The sequence below is a fragment of the Mustela lutreola genome, chromosome 17 (genome assembly GCF_030435805.1).
Source record: "Mustela lutreola isolate mMusLut2 chromosome 17, mMusLut2.pri, whole genome shotgun sequence".
Classification (NCBI taxonomy): Eukaryota; Metazoa; Chordata; class Mammalia; order Carnivora; family Mustelidae; genus Mustela; species Mustela lutreola.
In genome coordinates, this window is record NC_081306.1 from 21,009,947 (window position 1) to 21,031,711 (window position 21,765).

Consider the following 21,765-nt stretch of genomic DNA (forward strand, 5'->3'; position numbering starts at 1 on the left):
GGTGCCGGAGGGTCTATAGCACAAGATCGAACCCAAGTTATGTACAGTAGGGAATCCGTGTTGAGCAACATCTGATAGTAACTTTAAAACAGGAATTTTTGCTTTGCCTTCACAAAAAAGTGGTCCACGCAGCCAAAGGATGGAATAAGAATGAACTGCTTACAGTCGAAGGCTAAAAGGATCCACCTTAAAAAGATTTAATTCCTATCCAAGAGAATAAACTATCACAAATAAAAGTAAATAAAATAACACTATCTCAGAAAAGTTAAAAGCAAATTCTTTTTAACATTTTGAAAAGGAAAAAGTGAAGAGATGAGAAGTTTTCAAAGTAACTGGAATAAACAGATCAAAAGTGATATGGGGCGCCTAGATGGCTCAGTCGGTTAAGCGACTGCCTTTCTTGCCTTTCACTGGGGTCATGATCCCAGGGTCCTGCCATCCAGCCCCACTACCCACTTCCCACTCCCTGTTCAGCCCGGAACCCCGCATTCTTCCCCTCACTCTGCCCCTTCCCCCACCTTCCACTTGTGCTCTCTCTCTTTCACTCTCTCTCAAATAAATAAAACATTTTTTAAAAAAGTAACAAGGCTATATAAAACAAGGAAAAATCTATTGCTGTCTACATAATGTGATGTGTAGAGGCGGATGGAATCTTGATTTATACAAAGCAACCTGTGTATTTCCTTTTTGTAACAGTTTCTGTAAGTTCCTGTTTTTTAAAGAAAGCTGAGAATAACACTTGAACAAAATGAAAAAAGATCTAATATTCTTTACAGCTTGCCAGTGCAACATGTTTAAGGTCTACAAACATGCCATTATAAGCAAACATGCTGCAGTGAACTGTGTTTGGGCCCATTTGTAACATTCTGAGGACTCCACCCAATTATATTTAGTGTGTCATTATTAAATTATTTTTAAATTAAACTTGTTGCAAAAAAAAAAATTAAGGTTGATTAAAAAGATCCACACAGTACAGCAAGATAAATGAGGGCAGAACAGTTGTCAACAATGTGGTAGGTGTGTAAAATACACTTTTAAGTCCTATATACTTTCCAGAGATGGGCTGCAATTTTAGCTCAGATCTTTCCAGAATCTACTTCCAAGAGAACAACTGGTTACAAGATTTAAGGGGTCAATGTGTCAGATTTGTCTATTGTCTATTGTCCCACAAATCTTTCTTCTCCTCCTTCTCCAATACCTGCTTTATTGCATCTTCTTGTAGTAACAGAACCCCTCCCCCTACAGCAAGCAAATAGCTGTTAAGGCAGGCTGTATTTCTCAGCCTCCCTTGCAGCAAGTGAGGGTGTATGCCAAACTTATTACCAATGGACAAGGTGAAAGTGACGTAGGCAATTTCTGTGTCTTAAAAGCAAATTGCGTTAATGTTACCAGTTGGTGAAGCTAAGTTGACAGGTATATAGGGGTCTGCTGCATTTTTCCTCCAAAGATTCAGGTTTGGAATTTTTTTTTTTTTTTAAAGATTTTATTTATTTGGGACGCCTGGGTGGCTCAGTTGGTTAAGCAGCTGCCTTCGGCTCAGGTCATGATCCCAGCGTCCTGGGATCGAGTCCCACATCGGGCTCCTTGCTCAGCAGGGAGCCTGCTTCTCCCTCTACCTCTGCCTGCCATTCTGTCTGCCTGTGCTCGCTCTCTCCCCTTCTCTCTCTGATAAATAAATAAAATCTTAAAAAAAAAAAAAAGATTTTATTTATTTATTTGACAGAGAGAGATCACAAGTAGGCAGAGAGGCAGGCAGAGAGAGAGAGGAGGAAGCAGGCTCCCTGCTCAGCAGAGAGCCCGATGTGGGACTCAATCCCAGGACCCTGAGATCACGACCTGAGCCGAAGGCAGCGGCTCAACCCACTGAGCCACCCAGGCGCCCCAGGTTTGGAATTTTTAAAGATTTTTAAAATATATCTATTTGAGAGAGAGAGAGAGCGAGGGCACGAGCACAAGCAGGGGGAGGGGCAGGCAGAGGGAAAAGCAGGCTCCCTGCTAAGCAAGGAGCCCGATGCACGACTGGATCCCAGGACCCTGGGACCATGACCTGAGCTGAAAGCAGACACTTAACCAACTGAGCCACCCATGCATCCCAGGTTTGAAAAAAAAATTTTTTTTTAAGATTTTATTTATCTGAGAGAGAGAATGAGAGTGAGAGAGCATGACAGTGGAGAGGTCAGAGGGAGAGCAGACTCCCTGTGAGCAGAGAGCCGGATGTGGGACTCCAGGATCATGACCGGAGCCAAAGGCAGTTGCTCAACCAACTAAGCCACCCAGGTGCCTGAAATTTTTTTTAAATAAAGAGATGAGCTTTAAACAAAAGGAAATTGCTTGCTTTCCTCCTCTTCTTTCTCCATCCATGGAAAATGGGTGCAATGATAAACCCCTCCAGTAACAGAAGTGAAACCCTACCTATGCCCTTGCTACTTAGTGTGGCCTGTGGTCCAGCAGCATCAGAATCCCTGGGAACTTGTTAAAACTATCGAACCTCAGGCCTCAGCCAGATTGAATCAGAATTTGCATTTAGTTAAGAACCTACATTTAACAGGATCCCTAGTTGATTTACAGTTTGAGAAGCCTTAAAAACATTGGAAGTTTGAAGCACTGAAACATTAAAGTTTGAGAAGCCTTTCCTATGTGATGACAGAGGTACAACATTCTGTTGTTTCCAGGGTTCTATGCACAGTACTTTAAGATGAACTGTCAAAACTGAGAAGGGCATGTATATCCATTCAAACTTTAAAAACACTCTTTTAAACACAAACGAGAAAATGTTTTCCCAAGGGCTTACTACCTGCCTAGCACTGCATTAAGCTTCTAACACAGGATCTCCTTTATCCTCGGGACAAGGAGGTACCACACATTACTATGTGTTACTACAAGGGCTATTCAAGGTAGTTGCCCTCTTAAAAAAAAATTCCATCCCCAAATGGTCCCTAATTGCTTTAATCAATTAAGGTCAGCCCTTTGGGATGCCTGGATGGCTCAGGTGGTTAAGTGTCTGCCTTCCGCTCACGTCATGATCCCAGGGTCCCGAGGAGGCCCACTTCCGGCTCCCTGCTCAGCGGGGAGCCTCCTGTTTCTTCCTCTGCCTGCTGTTCCCCCTGCTTGTGCTAGTGTGTGTGCGCGCTCTCTCTGAAAAATAAATAAATGCATAAATCCAGGGCTCTGGTATACATAAAAAGATAATAATAAGGTCATCCCCTTGTCTCTTGGCTCAGTGATTTGGCTGGTGTGGTCGTAGGTCTCCTCCAGTTGCTTCATCAGGAGCTGTGTGTTTTGATCACTCTGTCTGCTCCTCCTCCCTCTGGCTGCAAGGCCTCTTCTGCTGTACCGTTATAGTTCTCTTGCCTAGTCATGGCCATGAGTCAAGCAGGGAGACACCTAGAGCTACTACCCTTGAGCAGAGCCAGTAATCTATACCCCAGTAGTAGCTCAGCTGCATTCCAAGCTGCCAAGCAGAGACAGGGCTCCAGGGAGCACTTGAAGGGAAACCCTCAACTCCTGCCTCCTCAGATGCAGAACCCTCTCCCGGCCTTGGAGACAGGGAGGTATGCAGGCTTCTCGGGCCGGGCGAGCAGCAAGCCCCCATCGACCCGGGTTGGTCCTGCCCTTCCCAAGCCCCAGCTTATTCTGCTAATTTTGGAAGTAATACATACTCACTGTTCTATGAATCTCCAAGGTCAAGATCTCTCCAGAAATTAAGGCATTTATATTTGTAATTATTTATTTGACACAGAAAGGGAGGGAGGGAGAACAAGCAAGGGGAACAGCAGAGGGAGAGGGAGAAGCATGCTCTCTGCTGTGCAGGGAGCCCAATACGGGGCTCGATCCCAGAACCCTGGGATCATGACCGGAGCTGAAGGCAGAGACGCCCAATGGAATGAGCCACCTAGGTGCCCCCAGAAATGAAGACATTTAAAATTTCACTTCTCCTTTCTGGTCCCTGGTGTCTCATCTGGCCAGAGGAACAAAGTTGGGTACTACTCTCTTACTCCAGCTGTGGATCATACCCCCCTATCTAGGGCCCTACTCTCTGCTCTGTCAACAGACAGACTAGGGTTGGGGACAAGAATAGCGGGGTCTGGCAATCACGGTTTCCCCTACAATACCCACACATTCAGCTTCTAGACAGTGTTTTAACTAACAACTTTGTAGAGAAACCTGCACACATTGCAGATTATTTTTTTTTTTCCCTTAGGGACAATTCGTAGGATGTTAGTTAATATCATTCTTTTTAAAGATTTATTTATTTTAGAAAGAGAAAGCTGGGGGAGGGGCAGAGGGAGAGAAAGAATCCCAAGGAGACTCCCAATGTGGGCCAAATCCCACAATCCCGGGATCATGACATGAGCCAAAACCAAGAGTCAGACACTCAACCGACTGAGCCACCCAGCGCCCTCAAAAGTATTTCTAATTGACCACATTTCAATTTGGCAACAAACCCCTGCCCAAAGGGTTTTACCAGTTTTTTTCTGACACCAAGAGTAAAAAAACTTCTGTCCTCACCAACATGGGATATTATTATTCCTTACCTCTCTGCATCTGGGTGAAAAGATCTCACAGTTTTAATGTGTATTTCTTGGTAAGTTTGATCACTTTTTTCTATTTTTATTAGCCATTTATATTTCTCTTTATATGATTTTTACAGATGTGTCCAACATATTTTTGCTTGGGCTTAACTAGGGGATGGGAGATTTCCTAACACAAACTTTTTATTTTCTTTTTTTTTTTTAAAGTAGGTTCTAACGTGGTTTGAAGTGATGCGCTTCAGAGACAACGCCCAAGAGAGAAATCTTGAGATGTCTTTGGGGCAAAAAGGTAGTTTTATTAAACCAGAAGGACAGGATCCATAGGCAGAAAAATCTGCACTGGGGCCGCGAAGAGTACTCGAAGAGTACTCGATTACATACCTTCAAGTTGGGAGGGGTTAGGGACAGCAGGAGCCTCCAAGGTATTTTGGAAACAAGGTTTCCATGACCCTGAGGGGGCTAGCTATTGTTAGGAAAAGGTCATTTATTACTGCCTAATAAAAACTGTCATGAGACCCTTCAGTGGTCACCATGCACTTGGAGGATGATTGCTAACATTTATCTTGGGGGGTAGAGAAACAGGAAGTTTGCAAAGGAATTCGTGTTAAAGTAGACTTACAGGCTCCTGGCAGATGGGGCGTGGACTAAGATTTCCTTCTGCTTACCATGGTGTCAGCACTGAGGCAGTTGAGTTTCTGGAGGAAGGTCATTCTGCCTGTTTCAAGGACTTGTCAGTGGGCTGTAAGCAGCAAGAAAATCTGCTTCCTCTTTTGGCTTTGTTTCCCACATCATACACTCCATACCCAGTGTGGAGCCAATGTGGGGCTTGAACTCATGATCCTGAGATCAAGACCTGAACCAAGATGAAGAGTCAGATGCTTAACTGAGTGAGCCACCCAGGTGATGAGGGAGCAGGAGGCTGGCTGAGGACAAAGCAAAAGCTGGCGCCTTGCACCCCACCCCCCTTCATCCGCTCCCCTCCATATGTGTAGCATTCCTCAGGCACCCCTGACTGCCATAAAATGATAAATAGTTAACTTGCTGAGATCACAATCCTGCAAGACAGGAGTCTCCCTTGGTTTGCAAATGTCCTTGAGATTACAACAAAGAAATTACCTTATCAATAGCCCAATTTTCAAAGACTCAAAACTCAGTTCCTCAAGCCCTAATGTCACCCTCCCCTCCATAAAAAAACCGAAGGAGGCGGAGGTAGAAGGAAAAGTAAATAAAGTTCAATTTCTTCTAAACCTAAATCTCATTAACAAGGATGCTTGATAGCAGGAATGTAACATTCCACCAGGAGACTCCCAATTGTCTTTACTTGATAGCAACTAAGCCTTCAATATCCTGATAGTATTCTTTGCCCCAATAGCCCTTCTGGACACCCCTTTGTCCTCACCTACCCAACTCCTGTGTATATAACCAGCCACTCCTCACAACCTGGGGCAGCAGCTCTTCCTGCCCACGGATCCTGTCCCCGTGCTTTAATAAACCACCATTTTGCACCAACGACGTCTTAAGAATTCTTTCTTTAGTCGTCGGCTCCGAACCTCCTCATCCCACCGAACCTGACTTAGGTTCAGGAACTTCATCACAGGCATCCCTAACATAAACCTTTTTTTTTTTTTTTTTTTTTTTACAAATATGCAAGCCCATAGCCAAGTTTCAGAACCACAACAAAAGGAGAAAAGTTGAAAAGTAGGCTTCCTCTTTCTGACTTCAAGTGCCAGAGTTCTCCAGATAACCATGATTGCCAGGATCCCTGTATCCTCCCAGAGATCTTTACACGCACAAGCAATATGGTATTTTTACCAATAAGAAGCAAATGTGGGGCACCTGGGTGGCTCAGTGGGTTAAGCCTCTGCCTTCGACTCAGGTCCTGATCTCAGAGTCCTGGGATCGAGCCCCACATCGGGCTCTCCGCTCTGTGGGCAGCCTGCTTCCCCCTCCCTATCTGCCTGCCTCTCTGCCTCCTTGTGATGTCTGTCAAATAAATTTTTAAAAATGTTTTTTTAAAAAAGAAGCAAATGCGAGTGAGGTGAGGGCTGAGCTTAGATACGGGATTCTGTTCCCTCCTTTTCCCCTCGCTTTAAGAGAGCTGGCCCCTGCACCAGGGGCCGTGGGTACAAATTGCCACTGAAATGCATTCTCTGCCTTTAAGCAGATGTATGACTACAAGATGGCCTGATAAGGGTTTCCACAGAAGTGGTGACACACGACAATCGACACTCAGACTTTTAGAAGGGACTATGAGTCAACACAAGTTTGCTGAACATCTATCTGCCATGTGCTACACCCTGCGTTACAGTCCTTCCTCAGGGACCCTGTATGCTTGCCATCAACTCTGAGAAGTAGGTATGGTTGTCCCCATTTTGTCGACCATGATGCCCATCCTGTCCTGACTCACCCAGGAGGACAGCTGGGTTTCAAAAGTCAGGCTTTCCAGGAAGACCCTGAAAACATTTTCCAGGGTCCCAGAAACAGACTATGACCAAGCCACTTCATGGCAAGCCCAGTAGATGGCAGACCACATCTGCCGGGCTTGAGAGGGCTCTGGACCACCCTGGGGGCACCCCCCGGGAGAGGAAAAGCCTCCTTGGACTGGCTTGAGATGGGGGAGATTACTGATTTGTGCCCCTGAAAGGTTTATTAACATTTGCATGGATCAAAGCCACTACAACCAAGAACCAAATATTTGGCTTCCAGTGAAATTCCCATTGGGTATAAAATGCTCCAAGGGTTTATGTGGGTCACCAAGGATGATCCTGCTTGCTGCTATAGAACCAAGACAGATGGAGCAGGGGACAACCATGTGGCCGCTGGGCCCGGTCTTAGAGGGTCAGGCCAGCACACTGGGAGGGTCTGGTTCTGGTATATTGTCAGTACACCCTGAAGCTGGGCTTACTGCTCAGACTCACAAAAGACTGAGACTTAAACCAAATACTGGCTTACCTGTTCATGGTTATAGATCTATTAAGATCTATCTTAAGATAGATCTTTTACTTGGGCCCTGTTCCAACACAGGAGACCCTTCTCTGCTGTCAGGAATGCCTGTCCCTTTCTTTCAACATTTCTTTTGCCTGAGGAGCACTAGGAGGATGCCAGACTCTTGCTGACTCCTCTTCCTCTTGGGTCCCCTCAGACTAGGCGCCTCTGTAAACGTGTTCCTTTTCCGAACCACAAATCCCAGCCTGATTAACTTTCCAGGCTTTGCTTAAAGTTACTTGCTATTTCTGAAGAAATTGATTTCATCTCAATTTTCTCAGCTTAATTCTCAGAGCTCAGCCTTATTCCCCTTCTTCGAAGTTCTTGGGAAACACGTCATTACACGAAGCTCTATGTGGACGATGCAGATGTGTCTGATTGATGATTTTATTTATAAACTTTTTTTTTTTTTTTTTTTTTTTTTTTTTAAGTAGGCTGCATGCCCAGCACAGAGCCCAACACGGAGCCTGAACTCAGAACCCTGAGATCAAGGCCGGAGCCACGATCAAGAATGGGATGCCCAAGCAACTGAGCTACTCAGGCATCCCTAAAAATCTTTTCAATGATAAAGCTCATACTTTTGAGCACTTCTTGTATCCTAGAGTGTTGTGTCACATAGTATCTCATTTAATCATCCTAACAACACGAGGCAGGCCATGAGGTATTCACACTCGCTGTTCCTATTTTGCAGCTATGGAAACTGAGGCCTCAAGAGGTCAAATAATGAATCCAAGATGTCTGAGCTGCTAAGCTGCAGGGAGCAATTTCGACCCACACAGTTCAACTCCAGACTAGTTTTGGAAGTAATACGTACTCACTGTAATAAGAAAAATATAGAAGAGTATAAAGAGGAAAAAATTACCCTTTGCTTGCCAGCCCAAGATGATCACTCAGCATTTGTATGTCTCCTTATTGCTCTCTTCAGTGTATTTTTAATAATGATAGTATTTTATGTATAGTTTGATATATTTTAATAATTTTTTTTAAAAAATTTATTTATTTGACAGAGAGAGAGATCACAAGTAGGCAAAGAGTCAGGCAGAGAGAGAGAGAGAGGCAGGCTGCCCACTGAGCAAAGAGCATGATGTGGGGCTTGATCCCAGGACACTGAGATCATGACCTGAGCCGAAGGCAGCGGCTTAATCCACTGAGCCACCCAGGCGCGCCTGCTTTAATAATTTTTAATGTTAGCACTTCCCCATATTTGGTAAAACTCCTTAAAAATAACATGTTAATTGGCTGTGATATTTCCTCCTGAGAAAGAGGAAACATTCTTAGACTTTGGGTCATTCCCACTTTTTTCTACTGTACATAATTCTGCAATAAACACCTTCATGATTTTCCATTTTCAACACATTTCCTTAGGATAACATGGCACTGGCTGCCAGATGTCCCAGTGTCCAATTTCTTCTTCTTCTCCTTCCTCTTTTTAAAAAAAGATTTTATTTATTTATATGCCAGAGAGCGAACACAAGCACAGGGAGGCAGGCAGAGGGAGCAGCAGACTCCCCACTGAGCAGGGAGCCCAAAGCAGGACTCAATCGTAGGACCTTGGGATCATGACCTGAGCTGAAAGCAGATGCTTAACAGACTGAGCCACCCAGGCGGCCCTACTTTCCTCTTCTCATCGTGATACAGCCTCTGCTTTTCAACTGGGCATGGGCTACCCAGAATAACTTCTGTTTCCTAGCCTCCCTTGAGTTAGGTGTGGTTCTCTGACTATGTGACTAAGTTCCAACTAATAGGATGGGACTCAAAGTGGCACATGCAACCTCCAAGTTCTGCCCTGAAAAGAAAGGGACGTGCCCTCCTTTCCCTCTTCCTGCTGGCTGTGACTGAGACAGGGCAGTGAGCCAAGCTGGACTGGGAGTCTGAGAGTCAGGAGAGAAAATACCCTACGAGTAGGGAAGTGCAAAGCAGCAGGAGCCTGCCTCCCAGGCAGCTTTCCAGGGCACAGCTGTCAAACCGGCTTGAATTAAATGTGAGAGAAAAATATATTTCTATTTGTATAAGCCAATGTTGTTTTGGGTCTCTGTGTATAGTTAATGAAATCGGATGCCCAATTAATACAGGTAGATATTTACAATTAGATTTACAAGGTCAAATGGTATGAAGAGTTCTGAACCTCATGATATGTATACTAGAGACAAATTACTTTATAAAGACTTTATTAAAAAATATGCTCCTTTACTCACCTACCAGCAAAACAAAAGCATGTGTTTTACTATCCACCCTCTATCATTCAGTATTAATATTTAAGAAATACTGACTAGGGCACGTAGGTGGCTCAGTTGGTTAAATATCTGCCTTTGGCTCAGGTCATGATCCCAGCGTCCTGGGATCAAGCGCATCGGGCTCTCTGCTCAGCGGGGAGCCTGCTTCCTCCTCTCTGCCCTCTTCTCTGCCTGTATGAGATCTCCCTCTGTGTCAAATAAACAAATAAAATCTTAAAAAAAATCTTGACTAATAAAATGGGTTTCATTTCAGGGGCGCCTGGGTGGCTCAGTGGGTTAAAGCCTCTGCCTTCAGCTCAGGTCATGATCCCAGGGTCCTGGGATCAAGCCCCGCATAGGGCTCTCTGCTCAGTAGGGAGCCTGCTTCCCTTCCTCCCTCTCTGCCTGCCTCTCTGCCTACCTGTGATCTCTGTCTGTCAAATAAATAAATAAAATCTTTAAAAAAAATGGGTTTCATTTCAGTGGGTTTCCTCTGACCGTGAGCACACCATCTGCACCAAGACGCTGCCAGCTTTGACTCACTCTCTGCAACTCCTCTCCCTGCTCGGGCTGGCTCGGCACCTTGGTCCTCCAATACAGCCTTTCTGTCTGCTGCAGGGGAAAACAAGGCAAGTCCATCACTTCCCTCCTGGCCGTTCCATGCTGATTTGTTCACTCCTGGGTCAAGTGTCTCATTAAACCCCTGATCTCCAAAGGCTCAATCTGTAGGGTCCTTCGGGGGGAAATGAATTGTCTGAGCATGTAGTCTTCTGGTCTACTCTCCAACTCGCTGTTCCTTCTCTGTCCTCACTGTGCCCAACCTGTAGGCTCTGTAGATCTTATCAGCCTCCAGGAGTCTCTGCTTACAGCTTCTATTTGCAATAATCAATCAGTATCAGTAGGTCCAGAATCTTCCTTTGGAAGTATTTCTATCCTCAGTGACTAAGAAAGAATTCTGTTAGAGTTGACACAAGAGGAAAAGCACTTTGTTGCCATAGTATGAATTACTGGAGGCACAACCGAGAGCCCTTAGCTGCCTCTCTTCCTCCCTTCCTTCTTCCTTCCTCTTTCTCTTCTTTCCTCCTTCCTCCCTTTCTCTCTTCCTCCTTGCTTTCTCTTTCTTTTTTGGTCTCTCTGATGAAGGAATTCCTGCCCAGTTAGAGGTAATTTTAGCTTCAAAGTCGTGACAGCCTCTTGCTGTGACAGTAAGTCCTGCAGGCATAACCAGCAACCCCCACTCCCTTCATTAGAGACGGAATACTAATGAGCCCAGGTTCCTAACTGCCCTGACATGCATTCTGGATTCCTGCGAGAAAAGCCTCTTGCTGAAGTTGAGAGAAGAAGCTAATCTTGTTTATCTTCTCTTCTGGTACATTCTGACATGGCCCTGACAATTTCTCATTGGTATTTATATCTCACGAAGGATACAAAGGCCGTAATGACTAGAAACATACTTATTTTAAAATAATAAACCCTGAAAAACAGTACTGTCTGGGAATGTTAAAAACGCCAAACTTAGCAATTTGTTCTGGAAATTATGTTGAAACTTACTAGGGAAAATATCTATATTTAAAAGGGAACAATGGTAATCTCTGAATGATAAGAATATGGCACTTTTATTTTCTATTTTTTTCATATCTGTATTTTCTAACTTTCTAAAATGTACACATACTGCTTTTTCTAATAATAAAATGTTATTATTTTTTAAAAGATTATTTTGAGACTGAGAGACAGTGAGAGAGCATGAGGGGGATGATGGGCAGAAAGAGAGGGGGAAGTAGGCCCCCTGCCGAGCAGGGAGCCCCGACTTGGGCCTTGATCCTAGGACCCCAGGATCATGACCCGAGCTGAATGCTTAATGGACCGAGCCACCCAGATGCTCCTATAAAAAGTTATTTTGGGGGGGCACCATGGTGGTTCAGTGGGTTCAGCCTCTGCCTTCAGCTCAGGTCATGATCTCAGGGTCCTGGGATTGAGCCCTGCATTGGGCTCTCTGCTCAGCAGGGAGCCTGTTCCCCTCTCTCTCCACCTCCATGTGATCTGTCAAATAAACAAAACCTTAAAAAAAAAACTGTTATTTTTCATTTTTAAAAAGATAATGTGATCTCCAGAGAGACAGCAGATCTTTGGCTACAAAAGAATTTTAATACATACAGATTATTATGATATTTTAAAGGCTGAAATGAAGAAGATTGTCAGACGGTTGTGCCAGAAGGATTTTTGAGGTCTTTTAGTTTTTTGTTATTTTTTAGAGAGTGTGTAAGTGAACGGGGTTGGGGGGACAGGGAGGACAGGGAGGAGAGGGGCAGAGGGAGAGAGAGACTCTTAAGCAGTCTCCATGCACCCCAGGATTTTTGAGTTTTGACAATTAAAATCTGTTACTGGAGGGGCGCCCCACACATCTCTCTCTCTCTCATAAATAAAATCTTTTAAAAAAATCTGTTACTTGAACATATAATGGATATATCATCAAGCATCTCAGATTTTTAAAAATCCAATTTGGACATATAATTCAGTCTTATCCTTTCAATCTTGGGTCTTGGGCTCTGTATCTCATCTCTTTACTTTAAACAAGATCCATCTCTCAAGCCCCTTTCTTCATGTACTTGCTTAACTTCAGTACTTACAGGGTCTAGGGAAGATTTAGTTTCCTTTCCTATTTCAGAGATAACCTTCTCTGATTATCCATTGAGTTAACACCACAAGCTTCACTTCTGGTCAGTGGAAACTGTGTTTCTCTCCTTGTTATGAGACCAAAGTTTGGAGGAAAAAGACACAAGAGCCTTTTGTTCTTGGTGAAAGAGTCAAAAATCAAAATCAGGAGCCTGTGAGCCCTAAATGAGATATCCTTGACATAAAAATAACGTTAAATATGAGCACAAAGGTGGGGGGTAACATGACTACTTGAGCACTACCATGAGTCAAAGATGAACGTGCTTTCAGTTTAGACCTCTATGAACCAGGCTGTTAGCTTTTCTTCAACATTTATGCTTTGGACGGTCTAGCCTGTGGGGAAATTTTTCCTTATTCTTCCACCAGTCCTTGTACCACCTTTCCCCGCCCCCTCCCCCCAATACCTCTTTTGGGACCCGTTCTCAGAAGGCCTAGCTCTTTGCTGGCAGGAGATGTCCCTTGTGGCAGATGATCTTAGTTACCTATTTGACATCTGTTCTACTTCCTTCTTTTTCTTTTCCGACAGAGCCCTGATTTTGTGCAGGTAATTGGCCAGGGGAGGCTGGGTCCTTCCCCCAGTGCTGGGGGGTGAACTGTGGTTGGTCAAAACCAATTATGGTAGGTATAGTCTTTTTATCTTTGATAATTACCGGTTTAGGATGGGTATCTGTCACAATGCACATCCGCATGTATTATGTGGTTTCCACTGTCACTTTCACCGATATGCTAAGGATGGCAGAGGAGAAATATCGAAGCACTGGGACCTTGACTGTGTCACCGAGCCACTGAACTAACCAATCTGCACCTGCGCTACTTTAGAACATGGTTTTGTTGGGTTTTCTGCTACTTGCAAGTGAAACTGTCCCATCGGATAGTCCACCGGTTCCCACTACTTATTTTATCAGTTCTGAAAATATTGTTTCAATAACCATGCAACCATTTCTTGAGTAACCTTTTAGATACAGGAACATGTTCCTAAAATAAGAAAATACATTGAGATTTACCCAGTATTTTCTATTAAGGTACGTATTAGCCTTGCCTTTTCATCTTTGTAAATTGGCACCTTTGTAAACTGACAACTTATTTGAAACCACCCTCCGAGGAGAAGCATTTGGAACTGTTTGCAGCTTAGGAAAGCAAAGTCGTATATTGGCCAAGATGACCCGAGCAATCAGTGGCAAAGCTTGAGAAGGAGCTCAATTTTAAATTCCAAATCCCTACACCAGGGCACCCAAGGCCAAGGAAGTATAAAATATGTGGCAATAGGACAGGCCGCATATGAGGTATTGCTCACGCCTCGCAGAGCAAGTCAAAGGCTCTACGTCCGCTAGAAATCCGCTGTGGCTCTGAGCCTCATTTGGCTCAGCTCGGCCACAGCCGCGGGACACAACTCCCCTAAAATGCTTTGGATCAGAGCCTAGCAACCTAGCCAAAGCCGATCTGAACTCTGTCCACGCAGAACACACCCCTTTTCACTCCACGGCCCCACAGTCCGCCCAGAACAGCGGACTTAACTGCTCAGGCCAAGACTAGGACTTGCACTCCTGGCCACTCACCTCACTCACCCCGGCCGGACCCACATTTTGGGCCCACAGGGCACTGCCGCCCGAAACCACATTTCGGTGCCAAATAGTCCTTCGGGCTCGGAGTCTGCCTGTCTTCTTACTTTCCAATTTCCCCGAAACATTACGTTGCTCCGAGGTCACCCTACCTCATCACACTCTACCGATTCACTTAGCTGCCCGCAGCTCACCCGGGAAACGCAGGCAGCGGAACCGGACATACTTACTTCGGGAGACAGAAGGAAAACTACATCTCCCAGCATGCCGTTGAGGCATCGGTCCTCCGTTAACGGACTCGATTGGTCAACACACAAGAAGGACTGCCCCCTTCGGAGGAGCTCTGGCCAGTCACAGGGCAGAGTTTAATGACAGCAAGGGGGCGGGCCGTTTCCGGCTGCTTTCCCGGCAGCTCCAGCATAGAGGAGCGTGGGAGACTCGCAGTGGTTGTGGCTCTCCGTCTAAAGTGCCAGTCGGGCGTCGCCCTCTGCTCCTTCTGACCGGGTAGCGGGAGACTTTCTAACATCACTAGTCTTGGAGCGGTAGGTGGGACCTGGCCGGCCCAGGAGTCGGCCCCGCCGAGGCTGGGCTGCGGATAGGAGCCTTGGGCTCAGGTATTAAAGATGTTGGGAAAGCGAGGAAGCCTTGAGAGTGCACGGAGGGGCTTTGCAGCCAAACTGGCTCCTCTGAGGAATATTCTCTCCCCTCCTAGATCTGTCTCGAAGTCAGTGTGGCACTTGAGGAAGGCACTCCCTGCCCCTGAGATGGCGTCCACGCTTCCGACAACGGGGGCCCAGGTAAGAACAGGGTCCCTTCTCGGGGTCCCAGTTCCTGTCGCTACTTTCCGGCCTCTGCCTGCCCTCCCTCGGAAGAGAGCTAGGAATGCCCGTCTCAGTGGGAGGGCTCCCGATGCCCAAATAGCTCCTCGATGAAGCTGTCTTTGTCCCTGGACCAGGCACTTGGGAGAAATGGCCTATCACATTCTTCCTTTCAGAACCACCAACTGGGAGTAGGGCCCGTTGGAGAAGGCTATCAGAGTTCCTCAAAGTGGCTTTCTGGAATACTGCTTAAACTTGCAGACTTCTAGGCATATCCCACACCTTTTGAATAAACACAGAAACGAAAGCCCCAGATGATTCGTAATCGCGACGAGGTACTGTTACTTTAGAAGACGGATAAACTAAGGGAAGGAGGACTAGGCCTGGATTTGATTCCAAAGAGAGCTTAGCAGTGAGCGTCACTTGCAAGGAGGAGGAGACTAGGAAGCAAAAGGATGTTGGGAGAACACTGGAACCCCTGTCCCTTTTCATGATTCTTCCTGGGCTGCTCAGTTTTCTTTCCCTTAGAGCATCTGTACGTAATGGTTTCCCTCCCTGAGAGTTCCCTCATCTTTTCTAGAAGTCTCTTCTAGAACTCCTTACAGTTTACTGTCTTGGCCCCTATAACACTGCTTCAGAAATTACGTCCATTTTTACTCCTTCCTAGTTTCCACCACCACACTTAGGACCCATTTATTTATAAACACCATCCCCAGCACTCATGAACCTTTTACACCAAGCCCCTTCCTCCCTTGGTTCTGATGTTTGTAGCTCTTGTCAGTCCCTAAACTGAGGGGGTCGCCTTGGGGTCCTCCTACCCTGAGATGGGCTCTCATGTTGTTTCAGGGGCCAATGCTGTTTGAGGATCTGGCTGTGTATTTTTCTCAAGAGGAGTATGTGAGTCTGCACCCTGTCCAGAGGTCCTTCAGCAGAGACACTACCCAGGAGTGTTTCAAGGATGTGGTCTTGATGGGTAAGGCAGCTGGTTTTCCTGCATTTCCGAACTTCAGTCAGTTCTAGGAACAGGATTCCATGTCTCATTCACATGTTGGTATGGGGGTATGGGACCTACCTCTGTCTGATCTGTGTGGATAGGACAAGAGCTTGCATGACAGTGTGGTATTCAGAGAATGTGATGATTTCTTAAAAAATCCTATCTAGTATAGTGACTGTGGTTTTACACGAGATATGACAGTACCCAGTAATCTTCCCAAATATTTGTTAAAGTCAATTCACAGGGGCCCCTAGGTGGCTCAGTGGGTTGAACCTCTGCCTTCAGCTCAGGTCATTATCTCAGGGTCCTGGGGTCGAGCCCTGCATCAGGCTCTCTGCTCGGCAGGGAGCCTGCTTCCCTGCCCGCCCCCCCCCCCCCCAGCCCCGCTTGTCTCTCTGGCCTGTGTGATCTCGATCTGTCAAGTAAATGAACAAAATCTTTAAAAAAAAAAAGTCAATTCATAGTTTTACTTGCAAAACTTAATGAGTATAGGTTACTATTATCTACTAAAGATTCGAAATTGATTTACTCTTAAGGGGGTGCTATGCCATATTCACATAAGGGGAACTACATGCAGAAATGTTCCCATACCTGAGTAGAGTTTGTCTCTGACTAGGGTTGACTCTTGGAACTATATCCTAATTCGTGTTTCATATTTTCCACCTCTCTCTTCATCATGTTCGTGTTTCCCTCTACCTTGTTGATCCTAAGAAGTATGGTTATAGCTATTCTAACATTGTTTCTACTAGTTTCATCATCTGTGTTATTTCTGGGTCTGTTTCTGTTCATTGATTTTGCTCCTAGTTATGGGTCATAGCCTCTGCTTCTCTACATGTCTGGTAATTTTTGATTGGATGCTGGACATTGTCAGTATTCTGTTGCTGGATGTTGGCTTTTGTTGTACTTATAAAACTATTTTTTGTACTTTGTATTTAAGTTACTTGGGATTGGTATGATCCTTTCATGGCTTGCTTTTTTTGCTTTGTTAGGCTGTGTTCTGAGCAGCCTTCAGGCTAGGGCCCATATGACCTGCTGCTAAGGCAATGTCTTTCTGAAGATGGAGCCTGATAGCTTGTGTGTTCCATCTTGGCTGTCAGGAACATGAACTATTGAACTATGTATGTAGTGTGAACTCTGAAGATTGTTCTGTGTTCCTTTCTGATGGCTCTTTTCCCAGTCTGGGATACTCATGTGCACTTACAGAATAATACTCTGCCCAAGTCTTAATACTCTGCCCTACCTAGATGTCTACAGCCCTGCCTGGGCACCTGCCTCTTCTGCAGTACTTTTTTGTGAAATTCTAGCCTTCCTGGCATCCCTGAATTTGGTCTCCTCAAAACAGCAAAACCACAGGGTGTCATTTGGATTCCCACACTGCACTGCAGCCCAGAAATCCATCCCAGGCAGTGTGCAATGGCAATCATAGGGCTGTTTCTCTGGAAGGAAAAGACCCTTTTTATATTGATATGTTGGCTTTACAAATCAAGAATATTTTGAAAAATATTAAGGAAGAAAGATTTTTGGCAGCTCAAGTTCTGTCAGCCATCCTAGCAGTGAGACCACTTATCTTTGGCTGCTGTATGCACGGCAGCTCTACCTTGATCTTTCCTCCAGGAGAGGTAAAGAAATTTTGAAGAACTCTCCTGGTGACAATAAAACTATTTCTAATAACCATGTTATTTCTCTGCTAGGTAGAAAAATACGTACTTGCTCTCTTTCTCTCCTAAATAGGAATCCCCGTCTCTACTCCAGTTATGGTCGCTCAGCAGTCACTTGGGATTGCGTAAATGATGAAAAGTTCTTGAGACTCAGGGCATTAATCGGAAACCTCCCCTGGACAGCATCTACCAAGATTTCCCTTAGTTCCCATCCTGCTAGACCCTAATTCAGTTATACCTCTTTTCCTCTTCCTCCCCTCGAGGACCAACAACCTCAATCCTCTGGGAAGTCAGTGGAGCCTGCCAGCCTGATTTTGTTTAGTACGAGTGTCTGGGGTCTAGGATAAGCCCTCTGTGGGTTCTTGGTCCTTGTGTAAGTAGCTTGCTCTTTCCGCAGTACCACTTGAGGGTGTTGTCTATGTTTTGCTTTGTTTTATCAACAGGAGGGGAAGGCAAGACTGAGACTTCTCAACGGTTGAATCTAGAGTCTACAGGATTTGAAGAACTTGCCGCAGAAAACTCCTCCATCACTGTGCCCCTTGTCTATTACCCAGAAAAATCCGAGACTGGAGTTGGAGACCCAGAAAGGAAAGTATCAGGTGGAGCTCCTGCTTGCAAGAAAAGGCTCATAAGCCTATTAGTTACCATTGAAAACCAAACCCCATTACTAGAACTATCTCAATGTTTAGGAACCAGAGCACTTTCTGAAATTCTTGAATTTCCTGGGGAAGAAGCCAAAAATTTGTACAAGTGTCCTGAATGTGATGAAAGCTTCAGTGATAACTCATACCTTGTTTTGCATCAGAAAACTCATTCAGGGGACAAAAAGTATAAATGTGGTGACTGTGGGAAGATTTTCAATCATAGAGCCAATCTGAGGACACACAGGAGGATCCATACTGGTGAGAAGCCTTATAAGTGTGCTGAGTGTGGCAGCAGCTTCCGCCAGCACTCACATCTGTCTCGGCACAGGAATATCCACGTAAAGGAGAAACCCCACACATGTAGCGTATGTGGGAGAGGTTTTACGTGGCTCCCAGGATTGTCACAGCATCAGAAAATCCACACTGCTAAAACTTATGAATGTACCAACTGCAGTAAATATTTTGGTCAGAACACAAATCTGGGTTTGCGTGAGAAAACGCACATGTCAGCCACCCAGTACCAGTGCCCTCGGTGTGTGAAGTGTTTCGGGCAGCCCTCGCACCTTTTTCTCCCCGAGCAGGGTCATGAGGATGACTCTGAACACTGCAGCGACTGTGGGGAGAATCTACTTTTGTTCTCAAAATTCAAACCCTTAAAATGTCCTGAGTGTGCGAAGACCTTCCTGCGTGTTTCTGAGCTCATTTCCCATCAGAGCATTCATAGAGGGGAAAAGCCCCATAAATGCAAAACATGTGCAAAAAGTTTTATTCTGGATTCAGAGCTTGCATGTCACCAGAAGAGCCACACGGGAGAGGAACCTTTTAAATGTAGCACATGTGGGAAAGGTTTCAGGTTGTATATGCATCTCACTGTTCATCAGCAAACCCATACGAAAACCACCACGTAAATCTAGCAAGTTTTCATTAATGCTGTGCTTCTTAGTATCTGGATTGAAAACTGGGGACCAGTTACCCTTTATGTGCCAGGCTTTTTACATGCATCCCATGTCACTTAGTACCCACCACAACTTGCTTTAGGCATTATGACTTCTGTTTTATAGCTGAGGAAGCAGTCAATGTCAGCTAGTGCGTGAAGCCAGGATTTTAACTCAGTAACTCATTCCCTGTACACATTCTATTTGTATGAGTCAGAGAATCATAAGGACTTTTTTTTAAATTCAGTTTTCATTAAAACGAAAGTGTTCCTAGATGTTCTTTTACTTTTGTTACACAGTTTCTAAGTAAGTTTTAGAAGAAGGAAACTTTCCCTTTTCTTTTCTTTTCTTCATTTCTTTTTCTTTCTTTCTTTTTTTTTTTTTTTTTTGCTAGTTCTGCAGACCTAGTATCTAGGAAAGTAATTTGTCTATATCTGTCTTATGCTTTTTGGGGTCTTAACTAAATGTAACATTTGTAAGAAATGATATTTCATACATGATTTTCTGATGTAGTTTAGAAGCTTTTACACCTGCTGTGAAAGGTTCCCAAATTAAGTGGACAAGTTGGTATCATAATGGCTATTAGTATTCGTGGAGTTCCATTCTCACATATGATGCCACTGGCCTTTGTGACACATTTGCAAGGAATTTTGGCAGTCTGCCCATAGCCTTTTCTGGTGCCTGGACTTGACCTAGGGAAACATACTTGCTCCTCTCTGGAAGGAGTTACCTCCAAGTTGCTACCAAAGCACATTACCTGCCTTTCTACGAATAAGAGTAATTATTGTTCAGTGAACATGCTAGATGCTTCACATGTATTATCTAATTTAATCTTCAGGGTAAGTGTGACAGAGAAAGGGCTATCCTTGTTTCATAAATGAGGAAACTGAAGCCCACAGAGGTAAAGACAGTATCTTGCCGAAGACAAAAAATAGCAATGTGCTGAAGCTGGCATTTAACCTTGGGTCTCTGTGATGCTGAAGGTTGTGCATTCTTCAATCCTGTTATGTGTCTGCATTTGTGTTAGGTCCGCAAGCAGCCAGGAAGGCTGAGATGGGTGGGTGAGGATGGTCATCATGGAGGCTACCCTGTGCACACGCATCCTAGAACCCTTTCATTGCCTTTGTGCTTTATCCCAAGCCTGACTTAACGTGTATGGTAATAAAGCAACAGAAAGATTCCCCAAGACTCCCAGTTCAATCTCCCATCCCTATGATCCGATCAGAGATTGCAAACTTTACAGAATACAGTCCTTAGGGTTTTAGTTGGATTTTGATGAAAAAAAAAAATCCTCCTGATCGCCAAAGAAAAACATATACAGAAAACTATTAGAGTTTAACCAAACTACTTGAAAATATATAGGTCTTTAGATACCTGCTGTTACATATAAATAGAAGAGCAAAATATGGTTGAACGGAATGGTCGCTAATGTTAAAGAATCAGGGAATCGTGCAAATATACATTCGTACACAATTTCTCTTTACAGCAAAATTGTGTGCCTATCAGCAAAACTAGTTTCTAACGGACTTTTGAACAGGATGTGAGAATGGTCTTAATTCTTCCGAAACAGTATGGAAGTCCAGCACTGACTAGCACGGGATCACTGCTGGGAAAGCTCTCGAGCAGAAACAGGGCTCTTTAGGAGAGCAGTACCTGCAAGGTGTGGTCTTTCGGTGGAATAGCACGTTGGGAACTGAGTATACAAAGACATGCTGGCTACTGCTGTAAGCTCTTACCACTGCTGAGAGGCAAGAAAATAGTCCTGGTGAGTGAGGGAAATGGAGACTAACCCAGCTCACCCACTTCTATCCCCCTTTTTGTTATTCTTGTTTCTTGTTTGCAGATCCACTGCTGAGACCCTGTGCTCTGAATGTCAAGGTCATACTAGACTCTGATGTCTCGACTCAATATGAGACGCCAGTCTGCTAGGGCTTTAGGGTCTTAAATTAAAAAGTGAGGTCATCTGTAGGTTGTTCTTCAGCAGATCTCTGGGGACTTAGAATTGTGTAGAAAGATGGTCTCCAGTTAAATTTCTTATCAGCCAACTTTGGGATATAATGATCTTTGCTAAATGCCAGAAAGCACTGTCCATCAGCTCTCCTGCTTCTGCTTTTGGTGGCTGAACAGAGTTACAGGTTGGGGAATGAAACTGGGAATGTGGCCCCTACTCGTGCAGTTGCTGCAGAAAGTAGAGAAGGCTGTCCTAGAAGGTAAGCGGACAGAATGGGGCTGACATAAAAGATGGAAGCTGTCATGCTTTGCTTTGCTCCTACAACAGTATGGGGGAAGGTGAGAATTTATGCCCTAAATGCTGTTCTGCACCTCAATATGTGAAGTCACCTTCTCAGATGAGGCTTCAGGTTTTACATTTTTCTTTATTCTTCTGATTTTGTAAGATTATGCCAAACCTCCTTAAAGATATTAGAAAATTAGCACTTCTATAAAAACATTAACATACACTTGAGTGTAATTAAGATAACTTTTTGGTGGAATAATCATTGCTAATGACTGGTACGCCAAAAAAAATTAAAAATTAAAAAAAAAAAACCTGAGTGTCAGTTACTGTAAAAGAAGCATATTTTCAGTTGTTGCCTTATTGTACACTTCACCTAATTATATTTGCTGGATGTAATTCAAGCTGCTCTGAGCCCAAAAAGTTGGAGGAAGGAGTCAGTCCACCAATGAGATCCATGCTGTTTTTATAATGATGGCTTTTTCATCTTTCTGTTTACAATGTTGACTGATGGAGCTAGA

General features: G+C 44.5%; 3 protein-coding genes across 5 annotated transcripts in view; 1 reads left to right on the forward strand and 2 right to left on the reverse strand.

The window, feature by feature from the left end:
• The window catches only part of NAA60 (N-alpha-acetyltransferase 60, NatF catalytic subunit), a 43,288-nt gene extending 29,158 nt beyond the window's left edge, over nt 1-14,130 (reverse strand). The window contains exon 1 of the mRNA XM_059154196.1: nt 13,960-14,130. The gene's annotated coding sequence lies outside the window, so the exon portion shown is untranslated. The remainder of the gene's footprint in view (nt 1-13,959) is intronic.
• The window catches only part of ZNF174 (zinc finger protein 174), a 60,793-nt gene that overhangs the window by 17,028 nt on the left and 22,000 nt on the right, over nt 1-21,765 (reverse strand). The gene's annotated exons all lie outside the window — the stretch shown is intronic.
• Nucleotides 14,327-19,286, forward strand: ZNF597 (zinc finger protein 597). Of its 3 annotated transcripts, none has more exons than XM_059154174.1 (4): nt 14,327-14,576; nt 14,675-14,759; nt 15,627-15,753; nt 17,876-19,286. In XM_059154174.1, exons 2-4 carry the CDS (start codon nt 14,727-14,729, stop codon nt 18,982-18,984), a joined length of 1,269 nt encoding a protein of 422 aa, XP_059010157.1. In that variant the 5' UTR covers nt 14,327-14,576; nt 14,675-14,726; the 3' UTR covers nt 18,985-19,286. The 3 variants fall into 3 exon arrangements, with proteins under 3 accessions (XP_059010157.1, XP_059010158.1, XP_059010159.1); XM_059154175.1 differs by having other exon boundaries at nt 14,327-14,504; XM_059154176.1 differs by having other exon boundaries at nt 14,328-14,466.

What these genes read in the sequence shown, in the direction of transcription:
- ZNF597 (XM_059154174.1), top strand. Translation starts at nt 14,727, where the DNA reads ATGGCGTCCACGCTTCCGACAACGGGGGCCCAG. An exon ending in TTCCGACAACGGGGGCCCAG is followed by an intron (nt 14,760 to 15,626) that starts GTAAGAACAGGG and finishes ATGTTGTTTCAG; the next exon opens with GGGCCAATGCTGTTTGAGGA. An exon ending in CAAGGATGTGGTCTTGATGG is followed by an intron (nt 15,754 to 17,875) that starts GTAAGGCAGCTG and finishes TTTTATCAACAG; the next exon opens with GAGGGGAAGGCAAGACTGAG.